This window comes from Neolamprologus brichardi, chromosome 11, assembly GCF_056152115.1.
Source record: "Neolamprologus brichardi isolate AB-2024 chromosome 11, ASM5615211v1, whole genome shotgun sequence".
Lineage (NCBI taxonomy): Eukaryota > Metazoa > Chordata > Actinopteri > Cichliformes > Cichlidae > Neolamprologus > Neolamprologus brichardi.
The window spans coordinates 14049099-14064761 of record NC_142114.1 but is presented as its reverse complement, the minus strand read 5'-3'; the positions used below and the strand labels follow the sequence as shown (position 1 = coordinate 14064761).

The window sequence follows — 15663 nt, the reverse complement described above, 5'->3', positions numbered from 1 at the left end:
AGTGAGGTAGGACCAAGGTGTCACATTCCACAGTTTGGTGTGTGTGTGTGTGTCTCTGTGTGTGCGATTTCATTACAATGACCGCTCGTCTATCAGCAACAGGGCATGCACTTGAGTTACTTTTGACTTTTGCCTTATGTCGAGCGTTTTTGTGTACACTTTGCCTGTGTGTGTTTATGCTCATCTAAAGCAGAGCTACGAAAATATTTCAATCTTTATCCAAACATCTTCTGTTCACCCTCCCCTTAAATCTGTCTTCTATTTTCATCTTTCAAAAACTGTAAGATATGATGATGAAAAATGATGAAACTCCAGCTCTTGTGTCATCTGACTAATTTGCTCCCTTGATAGGTTTATCTGATTGCGTACCAACCCCTGGGACTGACCATATCTGCCTTTTCAGATCACATAAATGTAGTTTACCAGAAGCCTGCGTAAATAAGGCTATTTTAAAACCTGATGGTTGCCCACGGAAAAACAACAGGAAAAGTTTTATTTATGTAGTTGTGCAAACATGCACTACTGTCTTGAACTTAACTGCTATCTTGATGTGAATCAAAACACTGTACATACAACTAGAGCTCACAGATGGATATGTTCTTGTCTTTAGAACAAGGTCATCAGCACTGTGGAATAAATCACCCTGCATGTAAATATACATTTTGGCTGTAGAGTGCATTTTATTTATTGTTTATTGCAGTGCAGCAGGGCTGCATTGATGTCTCTTTTTGTGGCCACAGTTGAGACATTTTTCCACAATCCCAAAAAGGATATGTATGAATGCAGAATGTAGACAGTCTTCTCTATCGCATAATAAAAGACCTATAAAACGGTATGTATAAAAGCTAGATTCCAGGTCTCAAAAATGAAGCGAGTGGAAAGGTGCATTAAACATGTATTATTCTTAAGGGCCAGCAGGGGGAGACTCTCCAAAAGGGCTGCAAAAAGACATCCTACTGCGCTGAAGTCTATGAAAAAAGGATGCTATGTTTCACTTTATTTATGACCTCAGTACACAGTTTCATGACAAATTTATAGTGTCACTCACTATTTTCAAATCTTAATGACCACAACCTGATGTTCATGTCCCTTTTTTCTTAGATCCTCTTAACCACGTTTTCAAATCAGCATCCTGAGCTTGGGCTCTGGAGCTTATTCCAGCTCATTTTGTAAACAGTATCCCTATGTAGAGTAAAAATACGACAAAGCAGGATGAGGTGCGTGTAGTAGAAACACTACTAGAGTGTCTGTATGCAGCCTGTTTTATATTGTGTGAATCCCTGTATTTGTACACCATGAAAATTCTGATCTGCTGGAGCCATAAAAAGATTAGAGCTGCTGACTACTCCACTGCCAGTTTTATAAAAAGAAATTAAACCAAATTTAATGTCACTCAGTGCTGAAAATCTAATAAACGTGTTTTAGAGACACAAGCACAGTGGACACCTGTCAAGGCAGCTCTGAATTAACTTGAATTTACTACTTTTGTAGCTAAACAATGTTTCTTTTTTGTAAACATGTAGTGTATATATATATAAACTTGACCTACTTTGTTGCCTATGTGAAGCAACTTTAACTCAATGGGATAACTATGAATTAAAAAGAAGGAAAACGACAAAAATGGAGAGACATAAAAGAAGAAAATCTGTACTCTGACCTACTGAAACCAGCCCAGTGGAAAGGCAAGGCAGCAGAAATTATAGGTTAAGTCCAAGCACACACACTCCGAGTAGGCGAGAGAGGAGTGTGTATTTGCAGAGTGCATATGTGAGGTATGTCTTCTTCTGCTTACACAGAAGATTATACAGTAGCTATAAGACTACGACTAAATGTAGACTGAGTGCATAACAGTATCTGCTCTCTGGAACCTCTTTGTTTCATTTCCCAGAAATGCACTACACCAAAGTATAAACGTCTCTGAGTATCACTGTCAACATGAGAGTAACCGTGTGTGTGTGTGTGTGTGTGTATGTGTGTTTGAGTGTGCCCACACTGAGTGCGAGACTCCAGTCAGTCAGTGTGGGTCTTTTTGTGCCTCTCAGGTCATTGTGATGTCTGCCTTTAATGACATCTGATGAGACTCCAGCGCCTCTCTCTCTAAAAATAAAGCAAACTCAATTACCCGTCGTCACTACCTTCCCTGTTTGCACAGACTGACCTAATGTGATCTTTTTCACACAGAGTGTGTATTCTTACAGAGCATGTCGTTCCTCCGAACAAGGACTTCCTGTGTTTAGGAAAAAATGGGAAGGAGCTACCATTCACAGCTAGCAAACATGTCATTTTGTTGCATTCCTCCTGTAAAAATATGCTCACCTCTGATGCTTGTGTGTCAAAGAGAGGGATATTTTGCAGTGCTTGTCACAATTCCTCATTATGGAATCAGGTAAAACCTATTTTAATAATTCAAAACATTTTTAGAGTCAGTATAAAGAAGTTCTATCTGGCTTCTGTAGCGGGAGGATGTCTCCATATGTCATTGGTTTGTGAGTCAGCTAAAGGATAGGGCAGTCCCCTGACAATATTTAAGAGGAATGCCATTGTAATGAGTGACCTGAGCCAACCAATCCTATGCTGATGTCTTCCTTTCTTTTTTCTTTTGAAAAGCAGCAGAATAAGCTGAAACCCTAGTCCATTTGTATTGTCAGGACAAAGAGAGACCATTGTGGGCAAGAGGGGTAGAGGGGAGCTGGTGGAGGTAGGGGTGTAGAGGGTCAGGGAGGGCAGAGAGGAGTTAGTCAATGTCTGATGCCTGCTGGGTAGAGTGCTGGGGCTCACGGCAGTCGGGGTGTGCGGGTCAGGTAGTGTGTACGTGTCCTTTTTCTTTTTTTCCCCGTTTTTTTTTTTTTTTATGAATGATGAGCTTGAAGTTGCAGGAGTGTGCATTTGTCCAGCTGGATGGAGCTTCATTAGAAAAGCAAGCAGCAGGGCGGGGGAGGTTATGTTGGAGGAAGGGAGGGTGAGTGACGGGGAAGCCAGCGCACTGCCTCTCTCACGCTCTGAAGTTTAGTCTACTCCAGCTACAGACACCACAGCATAGAGAAAAGGAGAGAGACAGGGGAGAGAAATGGTGCCGGACCCACTGATACCACAGCAATGACTTACTACACTCACAGTGTGGATTACAAAAGTCTTTCACCTGGAGTTTGGAGACACGTGATTTATTGAATTTTGGAATTGTTTCTCTGGTGGCTAAATGCTTCCTTTGGGCAAAATGCACTCCAGAGCAAAATCACGGAGCTGTGACAACTACCTGTGTATAAAGGTACGAGCTTGAAATGTGTTTAATTACAGGATTTCGGTGACTCTCTGGAAGTTTTTGCACATGCTTGAACTTTTTTTTTTGCCTTTTTTTCCCGGCCACTTTATTGCGTGTGTGTTTCTGTATTATGGCGGTAGATGTTTTTGATGTCACTGTTCAGAGATGACTGATATTTTGACTTGTCGCTGTGTAGTCAAAACACAGCAGGAAGCTTTTCATACATGCATTGTGTTAGAAGAAAAGGGAGGACGACACGAACGATGATCGGGATTATGTTATTGCTCGATATGCACATATATCCAGCGGCTCATTTCTCCTTTAAGGGAATATAACATGGACTTGTTTGTTTGTAGCGCTCTGTTCACTTTAAAGGGTGATGAATTCCTTTTGCACGGCCTGTCTGTATCATTACTTTTGTTGTGCAGTTGTAAAAGATGAGCGTTTTAGATTTATTTCTTCACTAGTTATAGATCGTGTGCGTGTTGATGATGATTAGAAATTAGAAACGTGGACTTTTATCTGTAGGGGGAAATAGAGAAAGCAAGATATGATAAACAGACTATTATTTCTGGGAGTCACTGAGATACACAAGTTTGTATCCTCTCTGATATCTTTATCAACCTCCCACTTATAATGGAATGCACCCACTCTATATTTACCCTGCAGAGGTATCAACACACTTTGTCAGGCTCCTTTGTCTCTGTTGTCACTACTTATCACTGCCCTGACTGGCTGAAGGACCTCCATTCACTATTTTGTCTTCCTTAATGAGTTTTATTGAATTGAACATAATATTTAAATGTGTGAGATTCAGTGTTTCATACACACTGGCAGAACAACAAGCCTGTCGGTGCTGTTTACATCCTGAAACAAAGTCATTAGTCGCTTTCCGCTGGTATAAAGTGAGTCTTTTCCATAAACACTGTGGGAATATGTGAAAATTACTCTTTAATCCATCAGTAGTGGTAGTTTTTGTCAGTCTTATTAAATTTTTTTTAAAAATAAATCAAAATAATACGACTTACTGACCCAGATTAAAAAATATGTTGAATCAGAAACACCCCTACTTTCTTTACTGTAAAAGTAGTACTTTTGGCTGTGGGTATGTGGGTGGTCCAGTTTATCGCCTCACCTCTCACACCTATCTGTGTTCATCACACAATCCTTTTGTCTCGCCGGGTTATCTGCTAAGATAACAACGCTACAATTTACAGCAACAGCTAATCTTCTTACGGACCACAGCATTAGTATGATTATGCTTTTATTTCTCGAAGCGTGTGCTGTGTCTTGTACACAGAGAGTGTGGCGTTTGTGTGTACAGTTTGATGTGTAATTACATGTCTTAAGCTCCTTGTTAAGGGCCGTATTTCAAACTAACAGCGATCTCAAGTAACCTCATTGACTTTGTTATGGCTCCTTGACATAATCAGAAACTGTGGCTTTTAAATGTATTCAGAGTACAGCGTGCACCTTTTGTCTGACCACACATCCCAGCATCTCTCCTCTTACTGTCGTTCTCTCATGAGATAGGATTTCTATTGGTACAGATCAAAAGCTGAAACTTACTGCGGGCTTAATGGGGAGGTCTCACTAGACTCTTTTGTTGGCATCCTGGCACCTGGCAGCGGGGCAGGTCTGAGCAACCTGTGGCCTTTGTCGTCCCGCTGCCTTTGAGGCTGTTAGCAGGTTGGTTAGCGAGCAGCCTCTGTGGGGGCTCCAGGGCTCTCCTGTTACACTCCCCTGGTGGCTTCATGCTCCACTGGAGTCCTGGCAGGCAGCGTCTTTTGTGTCCCTGACCCACTAAATGTGTCAGTGACCACCTCGTGTTTGCTTCTGTGTGTCTCTCACTTTTTCTTTTGGTTTTGATACACTTCTTTCCTTATTTGCCCGACTTTTTCATTAAGCGTTGCAATAGAGGAATCACCAACTAATCAAGCATTTCACCACCATCCGTATATCTTTAACTTTATAAAAAAGGAGGGGGGTTAACAAAACAGAAAAGGTCAAACGTAACCAGGATCAATCCTCTGGGTTTGCTTTTTTCATCAAGAGACAAAACCCTTTAATGTTTAACCATCCCATTTGCTCTGATCACCTTTTTGACAGCTTGTTTACTGATGGCACAGACAAAAGTGTCCCACCTTGAGCTTTAAAGCCATTAATTACCACCTCAGTCTGCCATCAAACAAGCAGCCCATTAGAAAGATCTGGCATCAGAGAGGTTGGGACTTCCCAATTTGCTCCTGTCCTGCCTGAAGCTCTGAAGCTAGACATACACAGCTATATACACTGCATTCCTGTGTGGCTCAGAGCGGATGGGAGGCTCAGCGCTGGTGGTTAAACTTGGTCACTCTGCTGAGACGTGCAAATATATCTCGTGCTAGACAGGTGACACTTAATGAAAAGCTTCCATTTTTTTCATGCCAGTGGGAAGTTCTGTGTCTCCTACCATAGGTAGGATTTTATTTACATGTGTCACTACTCTGAGTGTAAACAATGGATTATCCATCTGTTGTTATTTTTAGTGCGGGTTTTTTGTATCCATACTGTAGCACTGGATTACATATACAGCCACTCCTGCGCAACACGATGTCTAGCCTTTGAATCGTAATGTTGGCTAATTGTTCTTCAAAACACTGCGTCTGTCACTACCCTTGTTTTTCTGCCTTAGGAACCTGAATTGAAACTTGCTGGTGTGTCCGAACTATGCGGCCGAGGCTTTCCTCCCATTGTTAGCTCTCCTCCAATAAAACACCATGTTACTCCTCTCCTCCTGAGGGCAACAGTGACTAATGCCCAGAAACGTTTTTGTCTCGCTAAAGCAAGCTGACTGCTAATGGAAGTGGGTGTTTTGTTTCAGGCCACCGACACTGTACTGCACATACCACTTAGAGAGGCGGAGTACACAATGAGCGCCTTGTAGTAGAGTCGTGGCATGTGTACGAATGCGCTCAACTGTACTCACTCTCTTCTAATTGATGGTGCTGCACTGCTTAGATCAACAAGACAGATCCTACAAAGGATGAAACATGGGCTGTCTGACCACCAAAACTCAATAGAGTAAAGGCGATCTCTTGATTTGTCGGCAGCTTCTATTTACATGCAAATGTCGCATAGAGATTCAACTGAAAGTAGCAAAATGCATCGAGGAGCTGCATATTAAAGCCCTGTGTTGGTCAACATCTTGCAAAGTGGTAACACTTTATTATCCAGCCCCCTACTGAGGGTGTAATTCGCCTGTAACTAACTAGAATTTCAATGTATTTTACTTGTAATTACAGTGTAGTTATATACTTACAGCTACGTACTTTAGAATAAAGGCATAAAACAGCAGGTCTTTGCAGGAAAAAATAATTATACTATAACTAAATTGTGTCATTAGAAATTGTGTTAGTAAATTTAAATTAATGTATAAGTAATTTTACATCATTCATGAGTAATTTTAAGAGTAATTTCCTTTTTTTTTTTTTTTTTTTTTTTTTTTTACATCTTTTTTTTTGATATCATCATTTAATATTCATTATGTGCCTGATGGATTTTATACGATTCAATTTCCCCACTTTATAGGGTCAATTCTTTGGTGTTCAATTTTGATTGAATTAATTCTAATTATACATTTCTATTTATTTATTCGAGTCTTTGTTCCATCATATAAATGCATTTTTATTTTAATTTACTCATTTTGAAAGTTATATTTGAACAGTGATTGTAAAAGGAGAAAAAAAGAGTAAACTTAAGTAAATAAATTTACTTTACTGTATATACACAGGTCTATAATTTGTTTCTTTTAAGTTTAGGGAGAACGGTACTTATAATATCCATCCATCCATCTTCATCCGCTTTATCCGGGGGCGGGTCGCGGGGGCAGCAGCCTAAGCAAAGAGGCCCAGACCTCCCTCTCCCCAGCCACCTCCTCCAGCTCATCCGGGGGAACACCAAGGCGTTCCCAGGCCAGCCGAGAGATATAATCTCTCCAGCGTGTCCTGGGTCTGCCCCGGGGCCTCCTCCCGGTGGGACATGCCTGGAACACCTCACCCAGGAGGCGCCCAGGGGGCATCCTTACCAGATGCCCAAACCACCTCAGCTGGCTCCTTTCGATGTGGAGAAGCAGCGGCTCTACTCTGAGCCCCTCCCGGATGGCCGAACTTCTCACCCTATCTCTAAGGGAGATGCCAGCCACCCTTCGGAGGAAGCTCATTTCCGCCGCTTGTATGCGCGATCTCGTCCTTTCGGTCACTACCCACAGCTCGTGGCCATAGGTGAGGGTAGGGACGTAGATCGACCGGTAAATTGAGAGCTTCGCTTTTACACTCAGCTCCCTCTTCACCACAACGGAACGGTGCAGCGTCTGCATTACTGCAGCTGCAGCCCCAATCCGTCTGTCGATCTCCGGCTCCCTTCTCCCATCACTCGCGAACAAGACCCCGAGATACTTGAACTCCTCCACTTGGGGCAGGACCTCATCCCCGACCCGGAGTGGGCACTCCACCCTTTTCCGGCTGAGAACCATGGCCTCAGATTTGGAGGTGCTGATCCTCATTCCCGCTGCTTCACACTCGGCTGCGAACCGCTCCAGTGCGAGCTGGAGGCCCTCACCCGATGAAGCCAACAGAACCACATCATCCGCAAAAATCAGAGATGAGATCCTGAGGCCACCAAAGCGAAAGCCCTCCGCCACTTGGCTGCGCCTAGAAATCCTGTCCATGAAAAATTATGAACAGAACCGGTGACAAAGGGCAGCCCTGGCGGAGCCCATCACCCACCGGGAACGAGTCCGACTTATTGCCGGCAATGCGAACCAAGCTCTTGCAACGGTTGTATAGGGATCGAATGGCCCGTAGCAATGGGCCAGACACCCCATACTCCCGCAACACCTCCCACAGGACACCCCGAGGGACACGGTCGAATGCCTTCTCCAAGTCCACAAAACACATGTAGACTGGTTGGGCAAACTCCCATGCACCCTCAAGTATCCTCGAGAGGATGAAGAGCTGGTCCAGTGTTCCGCGACCAGGACGAAAACCGCATTGTTCCTCCTGCATCAGAGGTTCGACTAGCGGACGAACTCTCCTTTCCAGCACCCTTGCATAGACTTTCCCGGGGAGGCTGAGGAGTGTGATCCCCCTGTAGTTGGAACACACCCTCCGGTCCCCCTTCTTAAAGATGGGGACCACCACCCCGGTCTGCCAATCCACGGGTACTGCCCCTGATCTCCACGCAACATTGCAGAGGCGTGTCAGCCAGGACAGCCCTACAACGTCCAGAGCCTTCAGGAACTCGGGGCGGACCTCATCAACACCAGGGGCTCTGCCACCAAGGAGTTGTTTAACTGCCTCAGTGACCTCGCCCCCAGAAATTGGCGGGTCATTCCCCTCATCCCCAGACTCTGCTTCCTCCTTGGAAGACGCGTCAGTGGGATTAAGGAGGTCCTCGAAGTATTCCTTCCACCGCCTGACAATTTTCTCAGTCGACGTCAGCAGCGCTCCGCCAGCACTATACACAGTGCAGGTAGAGCACCGCTTTCCCCTCCTGAGACGCCTGACGGTTTGCCAGAACCTCTTCGAGGCAGTCCGAAAGTCTTTTTCCATGGCCTCTCCGAACTCCTCCCACACCCGAGTTTTTGCTTCACTTATAATATTTATATTGTTTTTTTTTTTGTTTTTTTTTTAACTTATAATATTTATATTGTTAAAAAAAACATAACTTTTATATATAAATGTGTATCTACCTTTAAATATTTGTCGGTAAACATTAGAATTTCAAATAAGTTCATACAGGAATATTATGCCCTTAGTCGTGGGCTGTCTTATAAAGTGTCACCCAAAGTTGTTATATGTGAGACATTTCCTGACATTGCTATTTATCTATGCGCTTATCATGAGAGACAGATGTCTCTATTCCACAGCTATGTTCCATTCAGGAAGGACACATACTGGAGTGATGTTTGGCCTTGGCACCGACAGAACAGAGGAAGGTCATAGCTTGAACCATGACTCCGGCTACTACTACAGGTCATCCTCATTCAGATCTGTTGTAATCCCAAATATCCTGTCCTCATCATCAGTCAAACTGTGTTGGACATGCAGTTTGGGGGACCAATGGCGATGGCCCGGGTCATGTAGGGGTCAGATCATACTATGTGGCAACACGGATGCTGTTGGAAGGTCATGTTCCACCGTCCTGATCGCAACTGGAGTCCAGTTTGGACTTTCCAGTTTGCCTGTTTGTGTTAGCTGAAGGTGACGTCATGGTAACCAGGTGTTTCCCCTCTGCCGGGATGCCTGATATTCCCTGTCATGTTCAAACTTCCTGACAGTCTGGCTAAATGGGATCCTGTATGCATATGTTTATCTAGTTATATATTTGTATACTGTGCACAGATAGCTTTTATTTGATTGTCACATGCATTGCGTTTCAAGGAAATTGTTACAAGCTGTATGTACTAGGAGTTACTAACCTGTGACTCCAAGAAACATCTTACTATGAAATGTTTGTCTCTTCTTCTTTTCTTGTAAAATCCAGGAAACTTCAAAAATCTGAAAACTCCTTTACACAGCACTGAGGCTATAAGTAGACATATTTGAATTGTAAAAAGTACTGGCAAGGGGATGGCACACACACGCACACACACACAAAATTGTCAGACTGTTGCTTTTATTCAATTCTTGCTTTTACAACTGGAAAAGCAAAAATTGGCAATTCATTAAAAAATATCTCAAAATCTCCATGTCAAAAAGACTGGAAGTCACTTATTTAGAGTCACATCTGCTTATATGTTTATGTACCCGTCTCTTGTTTTTCTCAGGACGCTGAGTCTTTGGACAACTGTATCCAGAGCACTTTGTCTGCCCTGTACCGTCCCTTCAGTGCCACTGCTGTCACCGTCCTCTGGCAGCTGTTCAGCGTGGTGGAGAGGCAATATCGTGGAGACGGACTCCGCTGCCTCATCGACTTCTTGCTTCCTGCCAAGAGGATCCTACAGATCATACAGAAAGAAACCTGTGTGAGTGCTTGATAGTAATGGTATCTGAGGTTAAATTGAGGAAACCAAGAATGTCTGTATTTTTTTATATGTCTGTTTTTTTTTTTATTCCAATCTGTGTTTGGAAGTGAAGATGGATAGAAATATAGAGAGAGGACATGGGGATTTAAGAAAAGAAACCAAAACTATCTCACTGTCTGGAAAGAGATAAACAACTAGAAGTTAAACTGTGAACAGTTCTGCTGAGTGTGAATATTTTTCCTGAGTGGGAAAAGTGAGACTGAAACAGAGTTGATTATTGTTCCGGAAACAGGCAACAAGTTGAAAAGCAGCCATCATTCTCTGAATAGCGAAACACAGGGAAACTGTGGAGTGCTTGAGAGGGAACCATGGACTCTAGGGTCCAGCATGAAATTCAATATTCTCTCTCAAAAGCTTTGATTGCTGTGGGTTAGGGCCCTATCACCAAAGCACTGAAACTTTATTCCTCTGCATTCATCTCTCTGGTGATTACACTGTGACGATAGCCACAGAGCAATAGTTTCATCTAAGCCTAGCCCCTGAGAACTGCTTGCTGTGCATGAGAGTCTTTGTAATGTAGGCAATATGAGAGGCTTCGGAGGAAGATCACATCCTTAGCCTTTGCCATGACATTCATAAGAGATGAAAAAAGCCAACCCTTGAGCACCGTGTTTTTGCTCTTAGGGTTTCATGCTGTCACAACACGGATTTGTGTTGTGGTTGCTGTGAAAACGGGCCTGATCAGACAGGTTTTCGTCTTTAGCTGACAGTGATTCACTCAGTGCGCCTCATGAAAACACCTTGCCTCTTGCCTTTACAGCTAAACATGTGTTTAAATACTGCTTTGCAGATGTCAGTTGAAATGATCCAAGTCGTACCACAGCTGAGGCATGACTCACATATATGATAACAATGTTTTACGGGAGTACTGACTGACTTCTCTTTCTCTTCACAGGTAAAGTTCAGAGGCTTGCTCTTTTATCATGAGGGATGGCCTCTTTGCATCCATGAGAAAGTTGTCCTGCAGCTTGCACCTCTGCATAAAGTCAGATTAAAGCAAGGAGATTTCTACCTACAAATTGTTCCTTTAGGACGCAAGGCTGCCAAGCTAGTGATAAAATGTTTGTCGATCAGTGGGCAGGCCATTGCAGAAATCCCTATTTCAGAGAGCATGTACGGCAGCATCTTCACAGCTGAGTTCTTACAGAATGTAACACGTGACCGAAACCTGCATCCGCTACAGAACTGTCTGCTTACCACTGGTACGGCTGTGTTCAGGACACCGTGGAAGAACGTGGCCAACCCGCTCTTTGTCAGCAACACAGCAGACGCTATAATGCAAGCGCACTGCAGCCGAGGTGGTTTCCGTGCCCATCTCAGCACTTGCAGCACCAGCGGATCTACGGGGACTCTGGACAGCCATCGCAGCTCCAGAGAGTCCCTGCATTCTCAGGGAGCTGATTCCATTTTCTCTGAGCCCAACTCCCCGAACAGAAACCGCATGGACTCTAGCAGTGAGAGTCATAGCACCAGCACAGCTGACAATGCTATACCCAAGATTAAAATAAAAAGTCTCACTGAGGAGTGTGGTACAGGAAAGGGCGGTGAGGACAGCAGTGCAAGAGAGGGAGGACTGGGGTCCAAGATGCTCTCTTTCAGCACAGACCTCAGTAACCCAGGCCCTCGGCGCCGTCTCCACAGAGACTCTGCAACTTTTGAGACCAGGAGACTTTTCAGAAAATCTTACATGGAAGCACTACAGAATCCCATGACCCTTGGGTCGAGCTCTGAATCCATCTTGGAGGAGAGCTCAGAGCATAGTGCTACCCTAAGAGAGAGAACTGTGACACCGGGTAACAGTCCCGACACGCAGACCTCCTCCAGAGAACATTCATCGCGGAGGTTAGGTAGCCGGGGATGGCTCAGCAGTGATGACTCCAGACCTAGCACACCTTTACTTTACTTACAGAGAGGTTTGCGGAGTGCTGAGAGACGAGCAGAAAGGCGCTCCAAGTCACTGGAGAGGACTAACAAAGCAGGCCAGGTTAAAGGCCACCGGGAACGATCTTCTTCTGGAGGATCAGCCGGAATTTCACCCAAAAAACTAAACTATGCTTTTCGTTTTGGAAAGCTAGATGTGGAGGCCATAATTCCTGGAATTGAGAGGAGAAACAGCAAGGATGAGTCGGGTAAGTCCTGATGTTAAACCTCAGTGCACAAAAATTACACTTAAAGTCATAAACGTTGGTCATGTTTTGGACCAATACATAAAGAACATTTGCTTATAAATGTTTTTTTTATGCTTTTCAAGTAAATTTCAAGTGCAGTATTTGAAATGTAGTCATTATATATAATCATTATTATGATCAGTAATGTCATGAACACAACAAACCTAGCAATTAATTGATCCTAGCCAAATGTAAAGACACAGGAGCCAGTTGGTGGCTCACGTCCTGAAAATCCTATCATGGCAAAATTGCTGCAATTCATTTAGCGGGTACTTAAGAAATTTCTCAAGAAACAGGAATGAACGAACCAAATGGCTAAAATACCTATTTACACCTGATAAACAATACATAAATATGCTGGTGCTAACTAACCTCCGACGGATATCAGGAGCATTAATTAAACTCAATTTATACTGTAAGGTGATCATACAGTATCCTTGAGAAAACCCAACAAACAAGCTACTTCCACCCCCCCCTATCAGCACAGGACTTTGTAACAGTAGGAAGAAAAAACTCCTTTTTAGCAAAAAATAAAAAACTTCCAGCAGAACTAAGCTCGGGGAGGGGCAGCTATCTGCTGCAACCAGTTGGGAGATGAGAGGAAAGAGAAAAGAAAAAGAAGAACATAAGGAGACAGGACAAAACATACTAAGAAAAGCACCTCAGACAGAGTGCTTCAACAGTTTGAGTCTATAGTAGAATAACAAAGAGATGGTTCAGGGTCACCTGATCCAGCCCTAACTATAAGCTTTATCAAAAACGAAAGTATTGATAACGTAGAGAGGGGGTGTCTGTCTCACAAATTTAAACTCGGCACTGAAGGGTCTGCCTCCAATTCTACTTTTAGAAACTCTTAAGAAATACAAGTAAGCCTGCAGTCTGAGAGTGAAGTAAGAGTGCATTGTTTAAGATATGGCGCTGCCTGATCATTCAAGACCTCATATATCAGGAGAAGGATTTTAAATACAGGGAGTTGATGAAAATAGGCTAATATTGGAGAAATATGCTCTCCTTCTCATCTTTTTAGTACTCTTACTGCAATGTTCCAGATAAACTGAATACTTTTAGGGAACTTTTAGAACTACCTGATGAGAATGAATTATAATTATCAGCCTAGAAGTAATGAATGAGACAGAATGTTTCTAATTTTGCAAATGTTGTGCAGGCAGTCCTACATATTTGTTTTAAAATAGTAAATAAGGTGTTAATAGAGGCCAAAGTTATGCCATCCAGAGTAAGCTGGGCACCGTGCTTCTAAGATTTTTAGGACCAAATGTAACAAGAAAGAAAATTGCATACAGGCTGGTATGTCTTTATGACATGCCAGTAGTTTAACTAATTGATTTGTATCATCTAGTTTCATCTGGGTAGCAAGTATATGCACTGTTTTCTAATAATGTTGCCTAAGGGAAGCACGTGTAATGTAAAAAGTAGTGGTCCCAGCACAGAACTCTGTGGAACTCCATAACTACATTTCACACATGAAAAACCCTTGCATTACCTGTACAGAGAGGAGTCTATCTAATATGGAGTCTATGATTCCTTTAATATTAGCGTCTTCTAATCTCCGTAGGAAAACCTTGTGATCAGCAGTATCAAATGCTGTTCTAAGTTCTAACAAGACAAGAAGACAGACGTGTCAACCATCAGAGTCTATAAGAAGGTCATTTGTAACATCATTAGCATTATCTGGATTATTTTGTAAACAATCTCTAGTCCAGAGAGTGGCACTTTTTGCCTATTTATTACTACACTAAGGATGTATTGTAGTTGCATATTTTCCTTCATTACTGTGAACACTGACACTTTAAATTGTGTTAACCCCAGGCTTGTGGTGGTGCTGTAGTACATATTCACTAATAAAATCGTAAAAGTAATTTATTTGTACTTTTTAAAAGACACAATTAAAAAGTGTTTCACAGTCAGGATAAAATCCACACCAAGTGTAGCCTAAAAATCCTGACATACATGCAAGCATAAGTTCATACATGTATGTACCTACCTGAATGGGCAAGGCCTTGCCATGCAGGTAACTACGTGCATGGTAATTATGTGCATGCAGGTAAGTGCGCTGTGATTAATAAAACTTAGAAATGAATTCTAAGTTTAAGTGGAAGCAAGTGGTGGAAGGAAAGAAACAGTGTTGATATGTCATCGCTAGCTGCTTTTTTTGTTTGTTAATGAGGGGGATGGGCTGGGTAGAATTCCACATAAAGATATGTGAGGGAGACAGCGTGTAGTAAAAAGTCCAAGTTATTGATTAAATAACTTGATGATTTAATCTGTGATAAATCTCTGAGAAATGCCTCTGTACTTCTGATTTTGAGCGCTCTTTGGTAAACTCTACAGTACCCTGTAGTATTAGAAAACTGCACAGGCATTTTCAAAAATTTGACAGAATCTGAAACATCTTCAGTTTTAACAGGTTTGATTTACCGATGGTTAAATCATCATGTTTAATCAAATAATACACCCTGAGGTTATGAAAACCTCTTAATAGCTAGATGGTGGTTTTGCAATAACAGCCTGCAGCAGGACTGGCTATAACAGTTCATTAGATGACTACAGTTGGAGTCTGAGTGCTCATAACACTCAGCTACTTCGTTCCGATTGGTGACAGATAACCTTTCACAGCCCACTCTGTGTGTTTTTTGGCACGTTGAGGGAACAGGTACAGCCCAACCCTGGAAAGACCACTTTAGTCCCAATCCCGTGTTTTCTTTACTGCTGTCAGTCTGTTTTGTTTTCTGTTGGTGCGTTCTGGGTAGCTCAGGAAAACAGTGATGTGAGAGTACCACCTAGGGAATCATGTTGTTTTTAGAGCTTCTTCCGTGAATTGAAATGTGAGGTTAAAAAAGGCAGTTTTGTTCATTCTCTAGTACTTAACATCGGGCAGTGCCAGACATTAGCTGTGAGTATTTGTGTTTTTTAAAATAAAAGTGGTTTTAATTATGTTGAAAAAACAGCACTGGGCAAAAATACAGTAGTTAAATCAGATTTTTCAGAGATTACTTCAGAGGGATTGAATTTCAGCTTTTGGCAAGCAGGTTTTTCCAACAACATTATAGAAAGTCGTGTAAATTCTGTAAAAACTGGCATCCTATAGTGAGATGAGCCTTATCAGGAATGGGGGCTGCAGCAATCCCAGATGGGTTGCTCGTTTACACAAG

The 15663-nt window shown here is 42.7% G+C and overlaps 1 protein-coding gene across 2 annotated transcripts in view; it reads left to right on the top strand.

Moving 5' to 3' along the window:
- Positions 1–3025: 3025 nt before the first annotated feature.
- The window catches only part of plekhg4b (pleckstrin homology domain containing, family G (with RhoGef domain) member 4B), a 29186-nt gene continuing 16548 nt past the window's right edge, over positions 3026–15663 (top strand). For both annotated transcript variants that reach the window (XM_006801375.3, XM_035912341.2), the window contains exons 1-3: positions 3026–3265; positions 10068–10265; positions 11221–12454. In XM_006801375.3, coding sequence (XP_006801438.1) covers positions 3197–3265; positions 10068–10265; positions 11221–12454 — 1501 coding nt within the window. In that variant the 5' untranslated portion in view covers positions 3026–3196. The remainder of the gene's footprint in view (positions 3266–10067; positions 10266–11220; positions 12455–15663) is intronic.